The sequence below is a fragment of the Desmodus rotundus genome, chromosome 9 (genome assembly GCF_022682495.2).
Source record: "Desmodus rotundus isolate HL8 chromosome 9, HLdesRot8A.1, whole genome shotgun sequence".
In the NCBI taxonomy this organism is placed as follows: domain Eukaryota; kingdom Metazoa; phylum Chordata; class Mammalia; order Chiroptera; family Phyllostomidae; genus Desmodus; species Desmodus rotundus.
The window spans coordinates 16,751,342-16,766,715 of NC_071395.1; the positions used below are offsets into that span (position 1 = coordinate 16,751,342).

General features: G+C 49.4%; 1 protein-coding gene across 3 annotated transcripts in view; it reads left to right on the forward strand.

Annotated features, from left to right (window-relative positions):
- The window catches only part of ARHGAP10 (Rho GTPase activating protein 10), a 242,196-nt gene that overhangs the window by 225,828 nt on the left and 994 nt on the right, over positions 1–15,374 (forward strand). For all 3 annotated transcript variants that reach the window (XR_006656673.2, XM_024568805.3, XM_045202557.3), the window contains 2 exons: positions 12,037–12,189; positions 13,277–13,368. Coding sequence is in view for 2 of the 3 variants with exons in the window: in XM_024568805.3 (XP_024424573.2) it covers positions 12,037–12,189; positions 13,277–13,368 (245 nt within the window). In the remaining variant the exon portion in view is untranslated. The remainder of the gene's footprint in view (positions 1–12,036; positions 12,190–13,276; positions 13,369–15,374) is intronic.

The window sequence follows — 15,374 nt, forward strand, 5'->3', positions numbered from 1 at the left end:
GGCTTGGTTTATCCTCACGTCGAGGTATTCCCAGCACAGCTCTCCCAGGCGGCACCCCGAGCTGCTGCTGTGCAGCAGATTTCTGCCTACTCAGATTGACATCGGTTGCTTAAAATCCCATTCCCATTTCCAGCCTCGTGCTTGTCATCTCTAGACTGTGTGTGCTCTTGCTGGGACCATGTTTATTCTTGTTCAGGAAATAGAGAACTTGCTTCCTTTAAATTGGGCAAAGAGAAGTTTCCCATAGACAACTACGGCGTTTCAAATTACTTGCCTATTGCTTGCATAATTGCTTTTTAGGAAGTGGTTGAATTTTTCCGGAAGTACCCTTTAAATTTGATTTGTGGCTTCGTATACCAAGACATGCCCTGAGTGATTTGTCTAAAGGTCAGAAAAATCATCTCACATACTCAACACATCTGTGAAATTTGGCTCACACCTGGAAATGATAAGGTAGCAGCCATGGGCATACCTTGTATTCACTTCCTTTCTGTCTTTCCTCCCCAACCCCCCAATCCGGGAGCGTGTGTCAGCTCTGTCCCTCCTTTACCCAAGGGCTCCCAACCGTTGTGGGGCCAGGGCGGTCAGTTCACACTGTAAGGTGGTGGCTTCTATTTTTACCTCTTTTGTTATGATTATTGTTTGAAGAGAAAACAGAGAACTTATATGAAAAATTTTTATTTTTGCACATCTGCTTTATTGCCAACTTGACTAAATGAACACATGTTGCTCTTGGACCAAGGGGAGGAAAGCTGTGCGGATTTTAAAGGAGCTCAGGAGAGGGTGACACTCACCCCGAAGGAACGAACTGCCCAGCCAGGCACCTGCAGCATCTTCGTTGGCTAGGACGGAGATCACATCCTAATAAGGGTGCAGATAGGCCCCGGTTATGGTTGGGATGCGGTGGGATATTGACTGAGGTCTGTAGTAGAGCTAGTGCTTTGATTTGGGAGGACGGTACCGTCTGGTGCTGGGTACTGTGAAGAAGGATTTGGAAGCCAGTTCCCTCTCCCATACCTAAGCGAGCAGCAAAGTTGCTGGTGGGTTCAGCAAGTTTGAGGTCTAAAACAGCTCAAGTAAGAGGAAGAATAGGGCCAGATAAGCAGGAGAAGCATGTGAGCCAACAGGAGCCTTGAAAATTCTGCTCAGGGGTTAGCTCTTTTCTGGACTTCCTGCTGGAGGCTGGCAGAAGCTTTCGCTTCAGCAGTGGCTGGTTGGTTAGAGGCTGCAGAGAAGGCTTGATTCTGTCGTTACCCTCTTGGCGTTTCTCGCCATGGGATCAAACACCATGGAGTGTTCATTATTGGACCCCACCAGATTTTGTTTTAGCTGCTTTGTAAATGGTATTTCATTTAAATTCTCACGGCAACCCGGTGGGTTACATGTATCTTTACTTTTAAAGAGAGGGACACTGAGGCACTAAGAGGGTAGGGACGTTGCCCCAAGCCACAGGAGTAGTAAGGGGCACAGATGGAGTTGATGTCTTTGTCCCAGGGGTCACGGCTCCCGTAGACTGGTTTTCCGGTGGGGATTGAAGTTGGTTGCATGTGGGGAGCGTCGTTCACATGGTAGGCTGCCCCCAGTTTGGAGACCCAGCGAGCTAACCAGCTGTAAGCTGGCCATCGCCTTGCTGTGAGGAGGGCGTCCTGACCCTACGTGCAGTCAGGTGGGTGTGGTGTATCCTTACCTCTGGGGAATAAACACTTGCAGCTGGTTGCTGCCCATTCATCATCCAGCACCTTTGGCGGAGATTTGGGGATGAGGGCATCTTCCCTCAAAACGGAGCCAAGAGACTTGGAAATTTGATATTTGTCACAAAGCAGCAACCCTAATCTTCTCTGAGTAACGTGACACCCCGTTGTCTCCCTCTAGCCCTTGGAGCTCATCGTAGGGCCCACGTACTTGGCCATGGACCACAAAAGTCTGTTCACATTCATTTCTTTGGGGTATGACGTTCGTCCCATGTATTTCTTTGAATTCTCTTTCCGTGCACGTCTCTTGTGTCTTGCTGGGGTATTTTTGGTATTTTTATTGTGTACTTGGCACTTACGTGTGGCCTAATTCACATCTTCCTTTGCTGTGTTGTAACTGCAGGGTCTGAAATTTGGAGGTTTTGTTTTCAAGCCAGAATGTTCATTAAAGCCCCATAATGAAAAGTCGACTTTCCAAAATAAAGAGACACATCTGAATTTTATAGTAGCTTTTCTTCTGCGTATGACTCAGAAAATTTATTTTCTCCCTGATCTTGTTTTTCTTTTTCGTTTCATTGGTTTTTGTTGTTGTAATTCATCATTTGCTGGGCAAGGATTGGCTGTTTCTGTCTCCATATTGAAATGCAGTGTGGGCCCTGGCGAGCTCTGTGCACATTGGAAGACAGTTTAGAGTGGAAAAGCACTGATTTTGGAGTCATATAGGCTGGGCTGTGCAGCCTTATTCTGCTTCTTAAAACCTTGAGGGCCTCTGTACATCTTGGTAAAACCTCTATACCAAGGCTTTAGCAAGATTATCTGTAAAAGGGGAATAACAACATCCGCCCCTCTGGGTTGTTGTGAGATTTCAAGGAACCACATGTAATAAAACCAACCCCTGTCCCCCAGGGAGCTCTGGGTGGCCACCAGTTTACAGTCCCCTTCCCTCTGAGAGCCTAACTTGATCTTCTTAGTCTAACCCAAACCGACTTCTTGGTTCACCCGTTATATAATCTCCCCCCCTCATAGCTCAGGGAGATCACCCCTCCAGTCCTGCAGAGGCCGTAGATGTTGACCCGAAATGGTGGTGTTTCCAGAAGTTACTGTAGATTTTCCAGGAGGACTCAGCCTGGGGCTCCTCTCCTAGCTTCTCTGTGTCAGATCCACTATGTAGAAGCCTTTGGGAACAGAACCTTTGGCTATTGCATGCCCCCAGCCTGGGCTTCTCACGGGGACCCTGCCAGCTCTATGTGTTCTGAGTACTATGGGTAGTTCAGCTGTCACAATGGGTAACCCATAACACAGTTTGGTAAGAAGCTGCAGGATTTCTCTTAGCTGGGTGACTGTGTGCCCCTTCCGACCTGCAGCCTGTTTGGCGTGTTCAGCCCTCTCACGTTGGTTGGCAGCCCTTCTCCACGCGAGAACTGAGCTGGTGGAAGCATTCCTGTCGGTTACCCCGCAGGACCGCAATGCAGAGACTTCCAAAGCCCCATCACTTTCTGAAATGAAGCCACAGTTCCTTCTCGGTTCAGCCCTCCTGCCTGATTCTACAGGGATTGTCTGGCAGGAAGACAAATGGGATTCACCGGGCACTCTGAGTGAAAGATTGTTCAGATGTGATTCTAAGACAGTTCTTTTATAGCAAAACCCAGGAAAGTGGTCACCCAAGGAGTGACCTTTTTCAGGTGTAAGCTGGCTGGACAGTGGCGTCCTTTCCTTCCTGTGAAGGAGGGCACTCACCCAGGAGCCTGAGCATCCCACAAGCCGAGGAATGAGTGTTCCGTGTGGCCCTGTCTTCCTTCGAAAGGCTCTGTCTTCTCTGTGTCTGGCTAATTTTCTGTGGTGCCCTTCTTTCCCCACCCAGTCCCCTGTAAAAGACATCTTTATCTTGAGGGTGACCAGTTATTGCGTTTACATGCTAGCTTGAGAGACCAGCTGCTTCCCTCCTGCCTCCCTCCCTCCTGCTGGGGAGGGACCACCCCCCCCCCCCACCCCGCAGTGGGCCAGGAGACCTGTTGCTGTAGGCAGGGCCTGGGCGTGTGCCGGTTGGCTCCGGGCACCCAGGAACATAAGAAGATGGAGCAGGGTGCAGGAGCAGGGGCTTCTCAAGCCCAGGGGTGTTGGCTGTCAGTCATCCTCACCCCCATCCCCCCCACCCTCCACCACCAGTGGATTCTCATCTGGCCTGTGTAATCCAAGGGTCAGCAAACTGTGGCCCCTGCTGCCTGTTTTCACAAATAAAGTGTTATTGGAACGCAGCCATCCTGTTATTTGCATTTCGTCTGTGGCTGCTTGTTTTAGACGCAAGGGTGGCTGACCCAAGTATTATCCGTGGGACCTACTATATGGCCTGCAGACCCTAAAATATTTCCTGCCTGGCCTTTGGTGGGAAAAGTTGGCTGACCTCGATCTAATCTGTGAACAAAACTACTCTAGTTGGAAGAGCCCATGTTTCCCAAAAGTCAGGTTCAAGAAGCGTGGTTAATTGCCATTTCTCAGATGGGCAGTGCTGGTGAGTTTTAAAAGTGACCTTCAGGGATTTTGTTGTTGTTGAACCATCCAAAAGTTTTTCTTATGCTTGTGATTGTCATTTCAAAAAAACTTTGGTGTTTCAATGATTAAAAATGTTTATTTGGGGTTGTTCTGTTTACAACCTATTGTTTAAAATAAAAATTTTGTTTTGAAATACTTTTAGATATACAGAAGAGTTACGAAGGTAGCCCTGGCTGGTGTGGCTCAGTGAACTGAGTGCCGGCCTGCAAACCAAAGGGTCGATGGTTCGATTCCCAGTCAGGGCATATGCCTGGGTTGCGGGCCAGGTCCCCAGTTGGGGTGTGTGTGCGAGAGGCAGCTGATTGATGTATCGCTCCCACATCTGTGTTTCTCTTCCTCTTTCTCCCTCCCTCCCCTCTCTCCAAAAATAAATAAATAAAATCTTTAAAACATAAAGTTATGAAGGTGGTATGAGAGGGCCCATAAACCCTTCTTCCCTGTCATTAACATCTGACAGGGCACCATGGGGCTTTTGTTTAAAACAAGAAGTTTCTCTCCGTACAGTACCGTTAACTTACAGACCGTATTCAGATCTCACTAGTTTTTCTCTCATGTCCTTCTTTCGTTCCCAGTTCCAATCTAGAATGCTGCTACATTGCATTTAGCAACTTTCTGTTTTCATGGTGACATCTATTCAATATCTATGTTTTCCCCCTTTGACATGGATTATTTGCTGGTTTTTTGGTAAAGAAAGTGACTTGTTATTGGTGACATGCTAGAAACCAGAGAGGTAGGTGGTAGGCCCTGACTTGGAAATACCTTGTACTGGTAGTAGGGCCTCGCCTACTGCGTGCTGACCGCGCTCCCGGCCCTTTCACCCTCACAGAGACCGGCCTGTTAATGGCTGCCTTCGTTTTGGCGAAGGAAGCTGACCCCAGCACGTTTGTGTCTCATCCGAATTTCAGTTGTGGACCCTGCGCCAAGGCTAAGAGTCCGACTGTGCACCGGTCTCTGAGAGGCACTCTGAAATCAGTCTCTTCATCCCGGCCACAGCTTCTAGCTCGTGAGAAGCATCCTCCTTTTTATTTATAAACAAAAAGGAGAACAAGCTTAGGGAGCTTGAGACCTGGGCGCACAGCCAGAGCTGGCTCTGGAACTCTGGTCTCTCTGTAGAGGGGTGGCATTTCCTGTACTTGTAATCTCCGTGATTAAAATTCTTCAGTAGCCCACCCTTGCCTTGTACACATGAAGCTGCCCCGAGGGTCTCTGACTCCCATCACTCTCGCTCTCCTCCTTGTGTTCTGGCCCAGTTGCTCAGAAGGACTGGAGGCTAAGGGCTCTGTGCAGTCTTATCAAAACACAGGGCATGGTACCCACCGGGCCTTGAGGAAGCCACTTTCCCCTGTGTCAGGTTCCGTCTTCTCACGTGTGATGTGAAGTGCTAGTGCAGCTGGGAATACTCGAGCCAATGTGCGGGAGCTGGGTTGAGCTCGGTGCTGGGCCGTGCAGTTGTGCCCGGCAGGATCCTGGTGTAGGGAGGTGATGGCGATGTTGATGACAGATGGTAGCCTCAGCCGAGGGTGGGCACGGCCTCCTCTAGAAAGCCTTCCTGGATGCTTCCTCCTCTGTTCTCCAGAGGGTCAGCGGGCAACTCTGCAACACCGGTCACATTGCATGGTGATCATCGTTTGTCCTTCTCCTCCCACTTGACTTTGCTCATGGAGGGCGGATGTCATAGTCCCCTGGGTGTCCCCAGGGCCTAGCATGGGGCCTGACAGGGAGTCCTTGAACCGAGAATGACGTGCAGACAAGGTCTGTTTGGCACCCTCCTGTGGGTGTTGAAGGCCTGCTGGCCCCCGCCGCGGATCACAGCGACTCCCTTGTCAAGGCTGTTTGCTTCTCTCTGCTGTGGTCCCCTCAGTCTGCTCGTCAGGAACCAACACTGCTGCTTGTGGCACTCTCCCTCTCTGGCACTTAAGGAATAACTGTGGCATTTATTTGAACAGAGCTTTCCCATAACATACAGATCTGCAATATTTCCTCCTGTCTTTATTAACATTTTCAAACACTTTGGCCCAGGACAGCTGTTCTAGATTTACGCTGTGTGTTTCTCAGGCTGGAATGAAAGATCATTTCACTAATGTGCTAGCTTCTGCTCAGAGACCTTGCAAATGAGGTTTTAAAGTCTTTCGTTCCAGCTCAAACTTCTGATTTGATCTCGATACCATATAACCGCCCTCAAGTATCTTGGCGTTTGGAGGATGTAATCACTTCAGAGAAGCAGCCATTTCTTTTCCTGGCTTGTATTCCCCCTGTTCTGCGTCCTCCGCCTGTTCAGTTACGCTCAGTGCTGGAAGAGCCCGGAAGCGGGTGCCTGTTCTCTGCCACTGCCCAGAGTCTGACCCGGCTGTGCTGTGCAGGAAGCGTTTTGCTCCGTGCAGGCGCTCCCTGGTGGCTCTGCAGCTGCTGTCGGATTTTAACAGTGAAGATGCTAACCTCCCTCCCCCAGTTCTGCAATGTTTGTGCTTTTTTGCTGCCAAAAAGTTTTTAATATGCACGGAGCGTAGAGTCTGATATTGGAGACGATTGGGTCACAATTTAAATCGGAAGCAGCATTGCTGATGATTTGTTTCATTTTAGAAAAATAAACTCTGTGAAGTGTCCACATACACAGCTACTGTCCAAACTAAACGGGTTTGAGGGTTTATTCCTTCCCACCGCAAAAGCTGCAGGGGCTTTTCCCTGAAATACAGACCTGGTTTTCCATGGCAAGAGTGGCGATGCTTCTCACAGAGGAGGATTCTCTCCTCCCTTTCAGAGATGCGTATTCTGTTCCCTGCTGGTTGTCCCCGAGCCCTCGGCCCACCCTGCCGCGCATGGACACAGGAGTCTTCTCTGTTGCCTCAGGAAGAGCTAGGAAGACTTTTCTTTTCTTGTCTTTTTTTCCTTTTAAAATTATTTTATTGTTGTTCAATTGCAGTTGTCTTCATTTTCCCCCCACCATTTTCCCCCCACCCCAGCCAAACCTGCTACGTAGACTTTCAGTATAAGTATTTTCTCTTTTTTCCCCCTTTTCCTTTTTTTAATTGTATTTTTATTTCCTTTACCTTTCAGTCCCTTTCTACCTCCCTCCCACCCCCGCAAGCACAACACTGTTATCCATGTCCATGAGTCCTTTTTCCTTTCTGCTCCATTCTTTCACCCCTTGCCCCGCCCCTGAGCTGTCCTCCTGCTCTCCATCTATGAGTCTGTCTCTGTTTTGCTTGTTAGCTTAGTTTGTTCATTAGATTCTGCATATGAGTGAAGTCATATGGTATTTGTCTTTCTCTGACTGGCTTATTTCACTCAGCATAATGTTCTCCAGGCCCGTGTGTACTGTTACAAAGGGTAAATTTTTCTTCTTTTTTACAGCTGAGTAGCATTCCATTGTGTAAACCTCCCATCGTTGTTTTATCCACTCATCTGCTGATGGACACTTGGGCCGCTTCCGTATCTTGGTGGTTGTAAATAACGCTGCAATGAACGTAGGGGTGCTATTGTCAAGGATGAGTGTCTGAGTTAGTGGCAGGAATTCTTTATGTGTTTCCAGTGTAAACCTCTTGTCCAGTCGTCCCTGTCTTTAAGTAGGAAATGTTTCTCCTTAAAGGGAGGTGGTGAGGTTGGCTTTCCCACACTGAAGTGGGAAGGGGGCTCTGCTGTAGGAGAAGATTCCTTCCCTTCAGTGTGTGAAATTGGGAGGAACGCAAACAAACAGATATTAGTGTTTCTCTTGAATTTATGTTTGTTTTGGGAAATATGGTTTCTGAGCTTTTCAGGAAGAGCTGACTTCTGTCTCCATTTTCGTAAACCACAGCTTGGCTTTCAGAAAACATGTTGCCCTTAGGTACTTTTTCATAATTGGTCAGCAGCTCATCATTGAATAAAATGGGTTGTTTGTGACCACACCAGCTGTATTCATCAAAAGTCCTTAGTTAAAGCGGCCGCAGGAAGGAAGTGAGTGGATTTAAAAAACCGTTCAGGGTTGGGAAGTGGTAGGAGAGGCCACTGGAAACATTTCCTTCCGCTCGCGCAGGCAGCGAGCCTTTTACACGCACACGTCACCGTCATTTTTGATCTTCAGCCCAAAGGCTGTCGTAGCCAGGGTTCTCCTCGGACCACAGAGCACAGGATGACCGGAGTTATCTCCTCAGTCCTCCCACGGGTGTTAACGTCGGGAAGTGTGAAGTCTGGGATTGCACTCTGCTTGTAGCCACCGCATTTGCCTGCGGTGGTTTCACGGATGCTGGTGGAGGACCAGGGACTCCTGGTCAGAGCCAGAGGACCCTACTGGTCACAGCAATAGCTGGAGTGTCACTTCCCAGTCCCAGTTCCCTGAGGTGATGCCCTAAGGAGTGTGATGGGAGAAGAGCCCAGAGTGTAGGAAACCCAGAGCTTTTTATGATGGGCAGTAAAACCTACCCTTTGCTCCAGGGAAAGACACAGGCTGTTTGGTCTACAAACATCTTTGAAAAGATAACATAGAACAAAGGCAGCCCTTGGCTCTGCTTATAATATATGCAGAAACACAGAGACCCAGGGAGAATTGTCTCCCAGCACATCGTGGCTGAGCCATTCTAGGTGTGGAGGAGAGGTGCTCATTTGCTACGTGTGCCTTAGGGCTTAATTCTCCCCTGGGGCCCAGGTGGAGGAAACTCTCAGCCCTCTGCTGTGGGCTGCCATTTCCAAAATACCTGGCATCCCTCTAAAATGCTTTAAATCAAAGAAGAGAAATAAAGATAATATCAGAATTCTCTAGTAAGAATAATATTTTCCTCTATTGCTTTTTGAGAAAATATAAGTATCATAATTTAAATAATTAAATTGTTTAACATTTTTGCCACTTATTACGGCACGTGCACACACGCCTGCAAAAAGAAAAACCACAACAAAGAAAGAAAGAAACAAAAACCCTGTCCAAATTCTGGAAGGGAGGAGACGGTTGATATAAACAGATTCGTGTTTAGCTTCAAACAGTACAGGCAATTTGGTTTTGGGAGACACCTATGAAATGTACCATCATCCAAACCTCTACTGGCTGAAGGTGAGAATTCCTTTTTAGGTCTTGAATGTATTAGTTAACCAGTTTTTGCCTCGTCCCATTCCTCCCCAGTGGAAAAGCCTTTGAACGCCCCTTGTATCCAAGCAGCTACTCCGTTCTGTTTCCCAAACTTTGTTTTGCTCCGTGGGTCTCCTTTTTCATAGGACTCCGACACTCCATGTGACTTCTTATGCCTCATCTCCAGAGACAACTTCCAGGCTTAAGTTTTGCTCCTTCTTGTGGATATGCCAGCCTTCAGTGTTTGTGGCCACGTGGAGTTCTGGAACCTGGAGAAGTACTAGCTGAGGCTTCTGAGATACTGTGGGGAAAACCCACGGACTCACCTACAGAGATTCAAGTCTAAGTGGGAAGCCTGACAGGCTGTCTTGTGAACTGGTCGGTTAGTGTTGGGTTACGTAACACACTGATATGTTGAATGACAAGAAAAAGATCGCAGAAAACAAACAGAAAGGCGAAGGTTGAGAACTCGACCCTGGAAGGGGGTTGCCGACTCTGGGTTCTGCTTTGGGACCTCGCGGAGAAAGCCCCACAGGCCCTCACCTTGTGCAGCTGCCGTTCCGACAGCTCTTTCACGTTCCCAAAGTGGTATTTTCCCTTTATAAAAAACAAAAGCAACTAAAAAACAAAAAGAAAGATGTGATGGTTAAGTAGATAATAGCTATAAAATTCATGCTCTAAATTTTTAAAGAGCCTTGTACATACACCGCAAGGGTACTTATCTTCACCCCGTCACTGTCCTCCCTCTGCGCAGATGGACGGCCATCACGTAATCGCCTGACTCTTTATGACTAGACAGAGCTGCCGGGGGTGTGGTGACCCCGCTGCTCTCACCGTCGCGGCTGACCCAGCACCTCCAATAACTGCTGGGAGATCAGGTGGCGATTGGCTAACAGCGGTCCTAAATTTTCTGTCCGAGCTTCACTCGTCCCTTCCTCTCCCCTCCCGATTAGACACCCTTTGAGGTTCATTTTCGGATCAAGATTGGAGTGATTTTGGCTGCTGGGGATACAGATCACTTCGAGATTTATGGGTTTCTTTGCTGCTTTTTATGACTTCCAAATGAACGGCTGGATGGTGGGTTGTAAATAAGTTGTTCAAAGACTAATGTTTTTTAAAAGCGCATCCCCCGCCCCCTTTCCTGGTGAAAGGGTAGAGAACCTTCTGTGTACTAAATATCTCTCAAGTCAATAGTGTAACATCTCAGGCACCTGATTTATAAAGTCCAGCTCCAGTGAGAGAACATCTGAACTGGATGCTCGGATGATGGTTGAAGAGGCCATGTGCTCGGCGCTCCTCCTGGCCCTGTGAGGTCAACTGAAAGAGCCAAAGGCAAGAGAACCACCTGAAACCCTCACAGAGCAACTCGTGTCACCCTGCCCTCCTACTTACTGGTGTGATGGGCCTTCAGGGACGGTCTGTGACTTAAAGGCCAAAGGAGCAGTATTGGGACAGGCCAGCCTGGAGCTGAGCTGAGCAAGGGACAGACTCGAGCAGGCAGAGCAGTGGGAGAGGCTGAGAGATGAGGAGAAACAGAGGCAGACTGTGTGTAGAACCCAGGCAAACAGTTGCAGGCAGACAGGCTGTCTGCTGGGGAAGGGGCGCTCCTGGAGGGCGGGTGGGAGGCGCACTGGTTCTGGGGGAGTCAGGTTGGGTAGACCGGGGCTTAGGGGGCTGAGTATGGCTGATTGAGCCAGCAGAATCGGAGGAATGGGCTGGGGCTGAGCCAGGAGACCACGGTGGTAACAGACATGGGGCAGAGAAAAGGAGAAGAGTCTCTTGAGAACGACGAGAAGGTAGACAGAGACAGCCCGGGAACTATTTGAAGTAAACACGGCCAGTGCGTGGTATTAGTTCTGCTAGAGAAGAAAGAATCAAAGGTTAGGCTCAGGAATGTGGAAGGACAGCCAGGCAGCTGCTCATGGAAACTGGTTTTAGCCGAAGGGGGCGAGTTTGAGGGGAAGAGCATCTGAGAGCAGCAGATACTGAACACACCTGTGCAGAAAGTGTGACGGAATGGAAGGCGGTACTTTCAGCACTGGGCTTCTACAGGGAGCTCCAGAAACCGTGATCACATGCCTGCAGTTGGAGGTGATTGAAGAGTCATGTCGTTCAGGCCAGCACGTACCTATTGCACTCTCTCTTCATGTTTACAGGCCCTTCCAGAAGTCTGTTCACTGACCCTTTGCATTAATTTTTTAAATTTGCAGATATTAGGGAATGTTCAGGTCACCAAAGATTTTTGCTCTTTGTTGGTCTCTCCTTTGAAGTCTAGTCTGCTCCTCTCTAGAGGAATCTTGATTCCCAGTGGCAATTTTTTCCTGAGTTGCTACGTGTACATGACTGGGTAAGAGAGCTCCAACCATTGAAGGGCCGCACACTGAAATTTTGGAGCTGTAGGTCACGGTGTTGACTGCGGGTCCATTGGACCTTCCTTGTGAACAGAAAACACGATCACCTCAATAGTCTCGGCAGCTGCCTTGTGCACTTGGATTCTGGTGCTCTAATGAGTGAACTCGGGGGTGCTAGGTTGCACAAGACTAGCCCTTCTCCACTAACCTGGAGAAGTAGCACGATGCGTCGCTAGTGTGGGGTGTGGCTCTTGGGGATGTGAGAGCCCGTGGAGAGCACTCTGTCCTTCTGGTCGTCGGGAGAGACAAGGGAGCGATCATTCTAGCTATTTAGGATGGAAGTGCCATGTGTTTGGTGTTCTGTGGCCTTTATACCATTAAATCCTGTTCTTCAAATTTCTGCCCTTAGCTCAAGCCAGACCCGATCGTCGATGGTCCAGTGGCTTAACCCGCAGTCTCCGACCACACCAAGCTGCAGCCCAGCTCTTACGCCACCTTCACCCAAGTCATCACCTTGCCTTTTCTCTCCTCCCACCACCATAGCGGACAAGCCACCTGAAAGGTACATGGTTTGGGATAGGAGGTGGAATATGGTGGCAGCCCATGGAAGGGGCTCATCCACCTGAGCAGGTTTGTGCGTTCTCTGCTGGAAAATGTGGGCTCAGGCTCTTCCAGCCTCCTGGACAGTACTTACGCCCTTGTCTCAGGGCCGAGCCTCGGTTCAAGTACATTCTCAGGAGTTGACCATATCTGACACCTGCTCGAACCTACTCTTCTTGGTGCCGATTGTACAATTTGGAAACTACTCATTCATTCTGGAAGAACTTTTTATCCATAAACAGACAGCGCATGCTTTGTTTTAAAGAAGGTTAACTGGACACTGGAAACAGCAGTGACCATTCCATGGCTAGTTGTGCAGGGGCCAGTGGTGCCGGCTTTCATCAAGCCCCTCCTCCTGGGGGTCCGGCTGAAGCTCTTCTGCCCTCAGTGGCTTCCCCACAATGGCGAGGTGGGGGCGCTTCCCCTGCTCTGGTCTGCATGTGGCTCGCAGTGGGGTTCCCATGCTTCCCCCGGATGCCATTTCCCCACCAGGACGCATAGGACATTTAGAGAAGTGCTGAGCCTGCTGTGCCTTTTGGGGGGCAGGCATGAGGGGGTCTAAACAAAAAAGACCCAAGTAGGAACAACAAGCCCCTTTCCGGAAGGGCACGGAAAGCGACTGTCAGTCCAAACGGATCAGAGTCCACAGTGCATCACTGGAGACACTAAGTATGCGTGTGCGTCTGTCTTTCACGGCTGGGTCTTCTGTGTCAGACATGGGTGTTTTTCCTCGTGGGTAAACCAAAGTGCTGAGGATGCTGGGAAAGGGCGTCCCACCAGGCAGAGAGGAGAATTGGGTGAAGAGGTTCAGGGAATGCTCTTCATTGAGGCTCCCTAAGAAAGATTTGAATTTGAAACCTACCCTTGACTTGAAAATCAAGTGCTGTACTTTTGCCTAATTCTCGCTTCTCTTCCAATGTCTTTTGTGGAGGTTGTCCCGCCAGTGACAGAGAACTGAGACTTGGGGAATGGGGGGTGGCAGGAAGGTGAGGTTTCTGTCTCCCCGTTTCCCCATGTATTAACTTGTGTCTTTCACGGTCCCCTCTCAGCGTCAGCAGCCGGAAAGCTCGAGCGGTGTATCCATGCGAAGCAGAACACAGCTCCGAATTATCTTTTGAAATAGGAGCGATTTTTGAGGATGGTAAGTGCTTTGTGACAGGGTAGACTCTGTCTACGACCCAGAAGGGGCAGGGCTGGGCCAGGCGGTCACTGGTGGGGTGCTATCAGGAGCACAAGCCTGTCCCGTGATGTTTCGCACAGGGGAGAGGCAGCCCATTCAGCTGCTGGGACCTGGGTGTCTGCAGGCTGTGTCTTGGAGGCCGGCCCATCACCTCTGCCTTAAGCTTGGGTGTTCTCCAAGTCTTAGAACTCCTGTGGGTCCTCACTGAGAACTCCTTTCTCCTGATGTAGGGAAGCTAGTGCCACTGGTGCTGAGAAATGTTTCTGATTTGCATCCTTTGGTTTCCTCTCCCAGAGTCCCCAGCCAAGCCTCCCAGAGGCTTTGGGTTGCCAAATACGAGTTACAGAGAGTGTTATTGTAGGAAAAATTTGGTTTATAGTCCTCTTACTACCCCAGTGCTCTATGATTTTTGCTGATTTGAATGACGCGTGACTCTCTAGATATGTCTCGACTTTGCACACTGAAACGGGGGCACAGAGTTTATTTGCGTTTCATATTCATACACGAGCATTTAGGAGCTGTGCCCGGCTTGGTATTTCACAGATCCTCTGGTTGAGTGTATGTCTCCCCCACTTCCTGATTTATTTCTTCTCCAGTCGGGCTCATGATGGAATTCATTGGTTGCTGTGGAAACAGTGATGTAGTGTGTGGGTGGAGCTGCCCAAAGGAGTTCTGGGAAACAGAACCTCAGGTCCTCGGGCTGGAATAGTTGATTAGCCAGGATGTTGGGAGTGCACGGAACATATCTATACAATGCCCAGCGGTAGATTGTCAGTCATGTGGCATTTGCTGGTGATTGTTTCTTTTCAGAAAGCAAGTTGTGTCTTTTAGAAGAGATTTCTCTGTATATGCGATGTGCACTTGTGAGACCCAGGGACTCCTGATAGTGTCAGAAAACAGACGACGACAACAAGACACCCTTCACGTGACAGAATTATGCTCTGTGCAGAAATTGTATTCTCGGAGTAGATAGAAGCCAGATCACTCCTGTGCCACCTTAAGGTTTTGCCAGGAGAGTATGGTAACATGGTTGCCCTGCCCCAGGCCCGTTGCATGTTGGCACACCACGTGCGGAAGGGGACGCGGAGGTGGCAGCACTGAAGCCCACCCATTTGAGTTGCAATGGTGAATGTTCGCATCGTGGGGCTGGATTTGTCCCGGAGCCTGTGAAATCCCTCCCACGGTGCTGTGTGTGAGATTTTTGCCCTGGGAGAGGGAGCACCTATTAGGACGCTCTTTGCCATGGAAACAAAACCTAATGTAGTGGGTAACTGAGTTGTGGAGACGGATTAGCTCATACAGCAGTAAGTCTGGAAGTGGAGAGCTCTGGGTTGGTCAGTTCACGTTCTCCCAGACCACGGTGTTTCCACCTCTGCTGAAGCTGTCTCAGCGGGTGGACTGTGTACCGGCTGGCTTTCCCTGTGGGGTGGAAGTGGCTGTGCAGGCTTTGGGGCCACCCTCAACCCCAGCAGAAGGGGTGCCTCCACCTGCATTCCTCTTATTTCTTTTTAAATAAGTGAGAAAAGTTTTCTGGAACTTTTTTCCTAGTTTTCCTGCCCTCATGTCTTAATAGCCAGAATGGGGTTACATACTGACCTTGTGCCTGTTACCCCAAGGTCATAGACTAGTCAGAGCCACACTGGGCACAGGGACACCCCTCGGGGCCCGCAGACTTGTAGAGGACAGTCAGGCCCTCCGTCCAGTCCGGCTCTGTCTGCAAGGGAAAGGACGGCAGTGTCTGACCCTGGAACCTGGAGCTCTCCGCTTCCACAGTCCTTAGTGACTTGCAGGGGTTCTAAAAAATGTGTGTGTCTTTTCACACACACATGTACATACACCTGTGTACATATACATGCACACGCATACATGCACACATGGATACTGGCATCTCGGTGTGTTTGGGAAGAGGGGAGGGTGATAGCAGGTAGCTCTGCATTGTCAGCTCCGGAGTTGTTTTGTCTGAGATC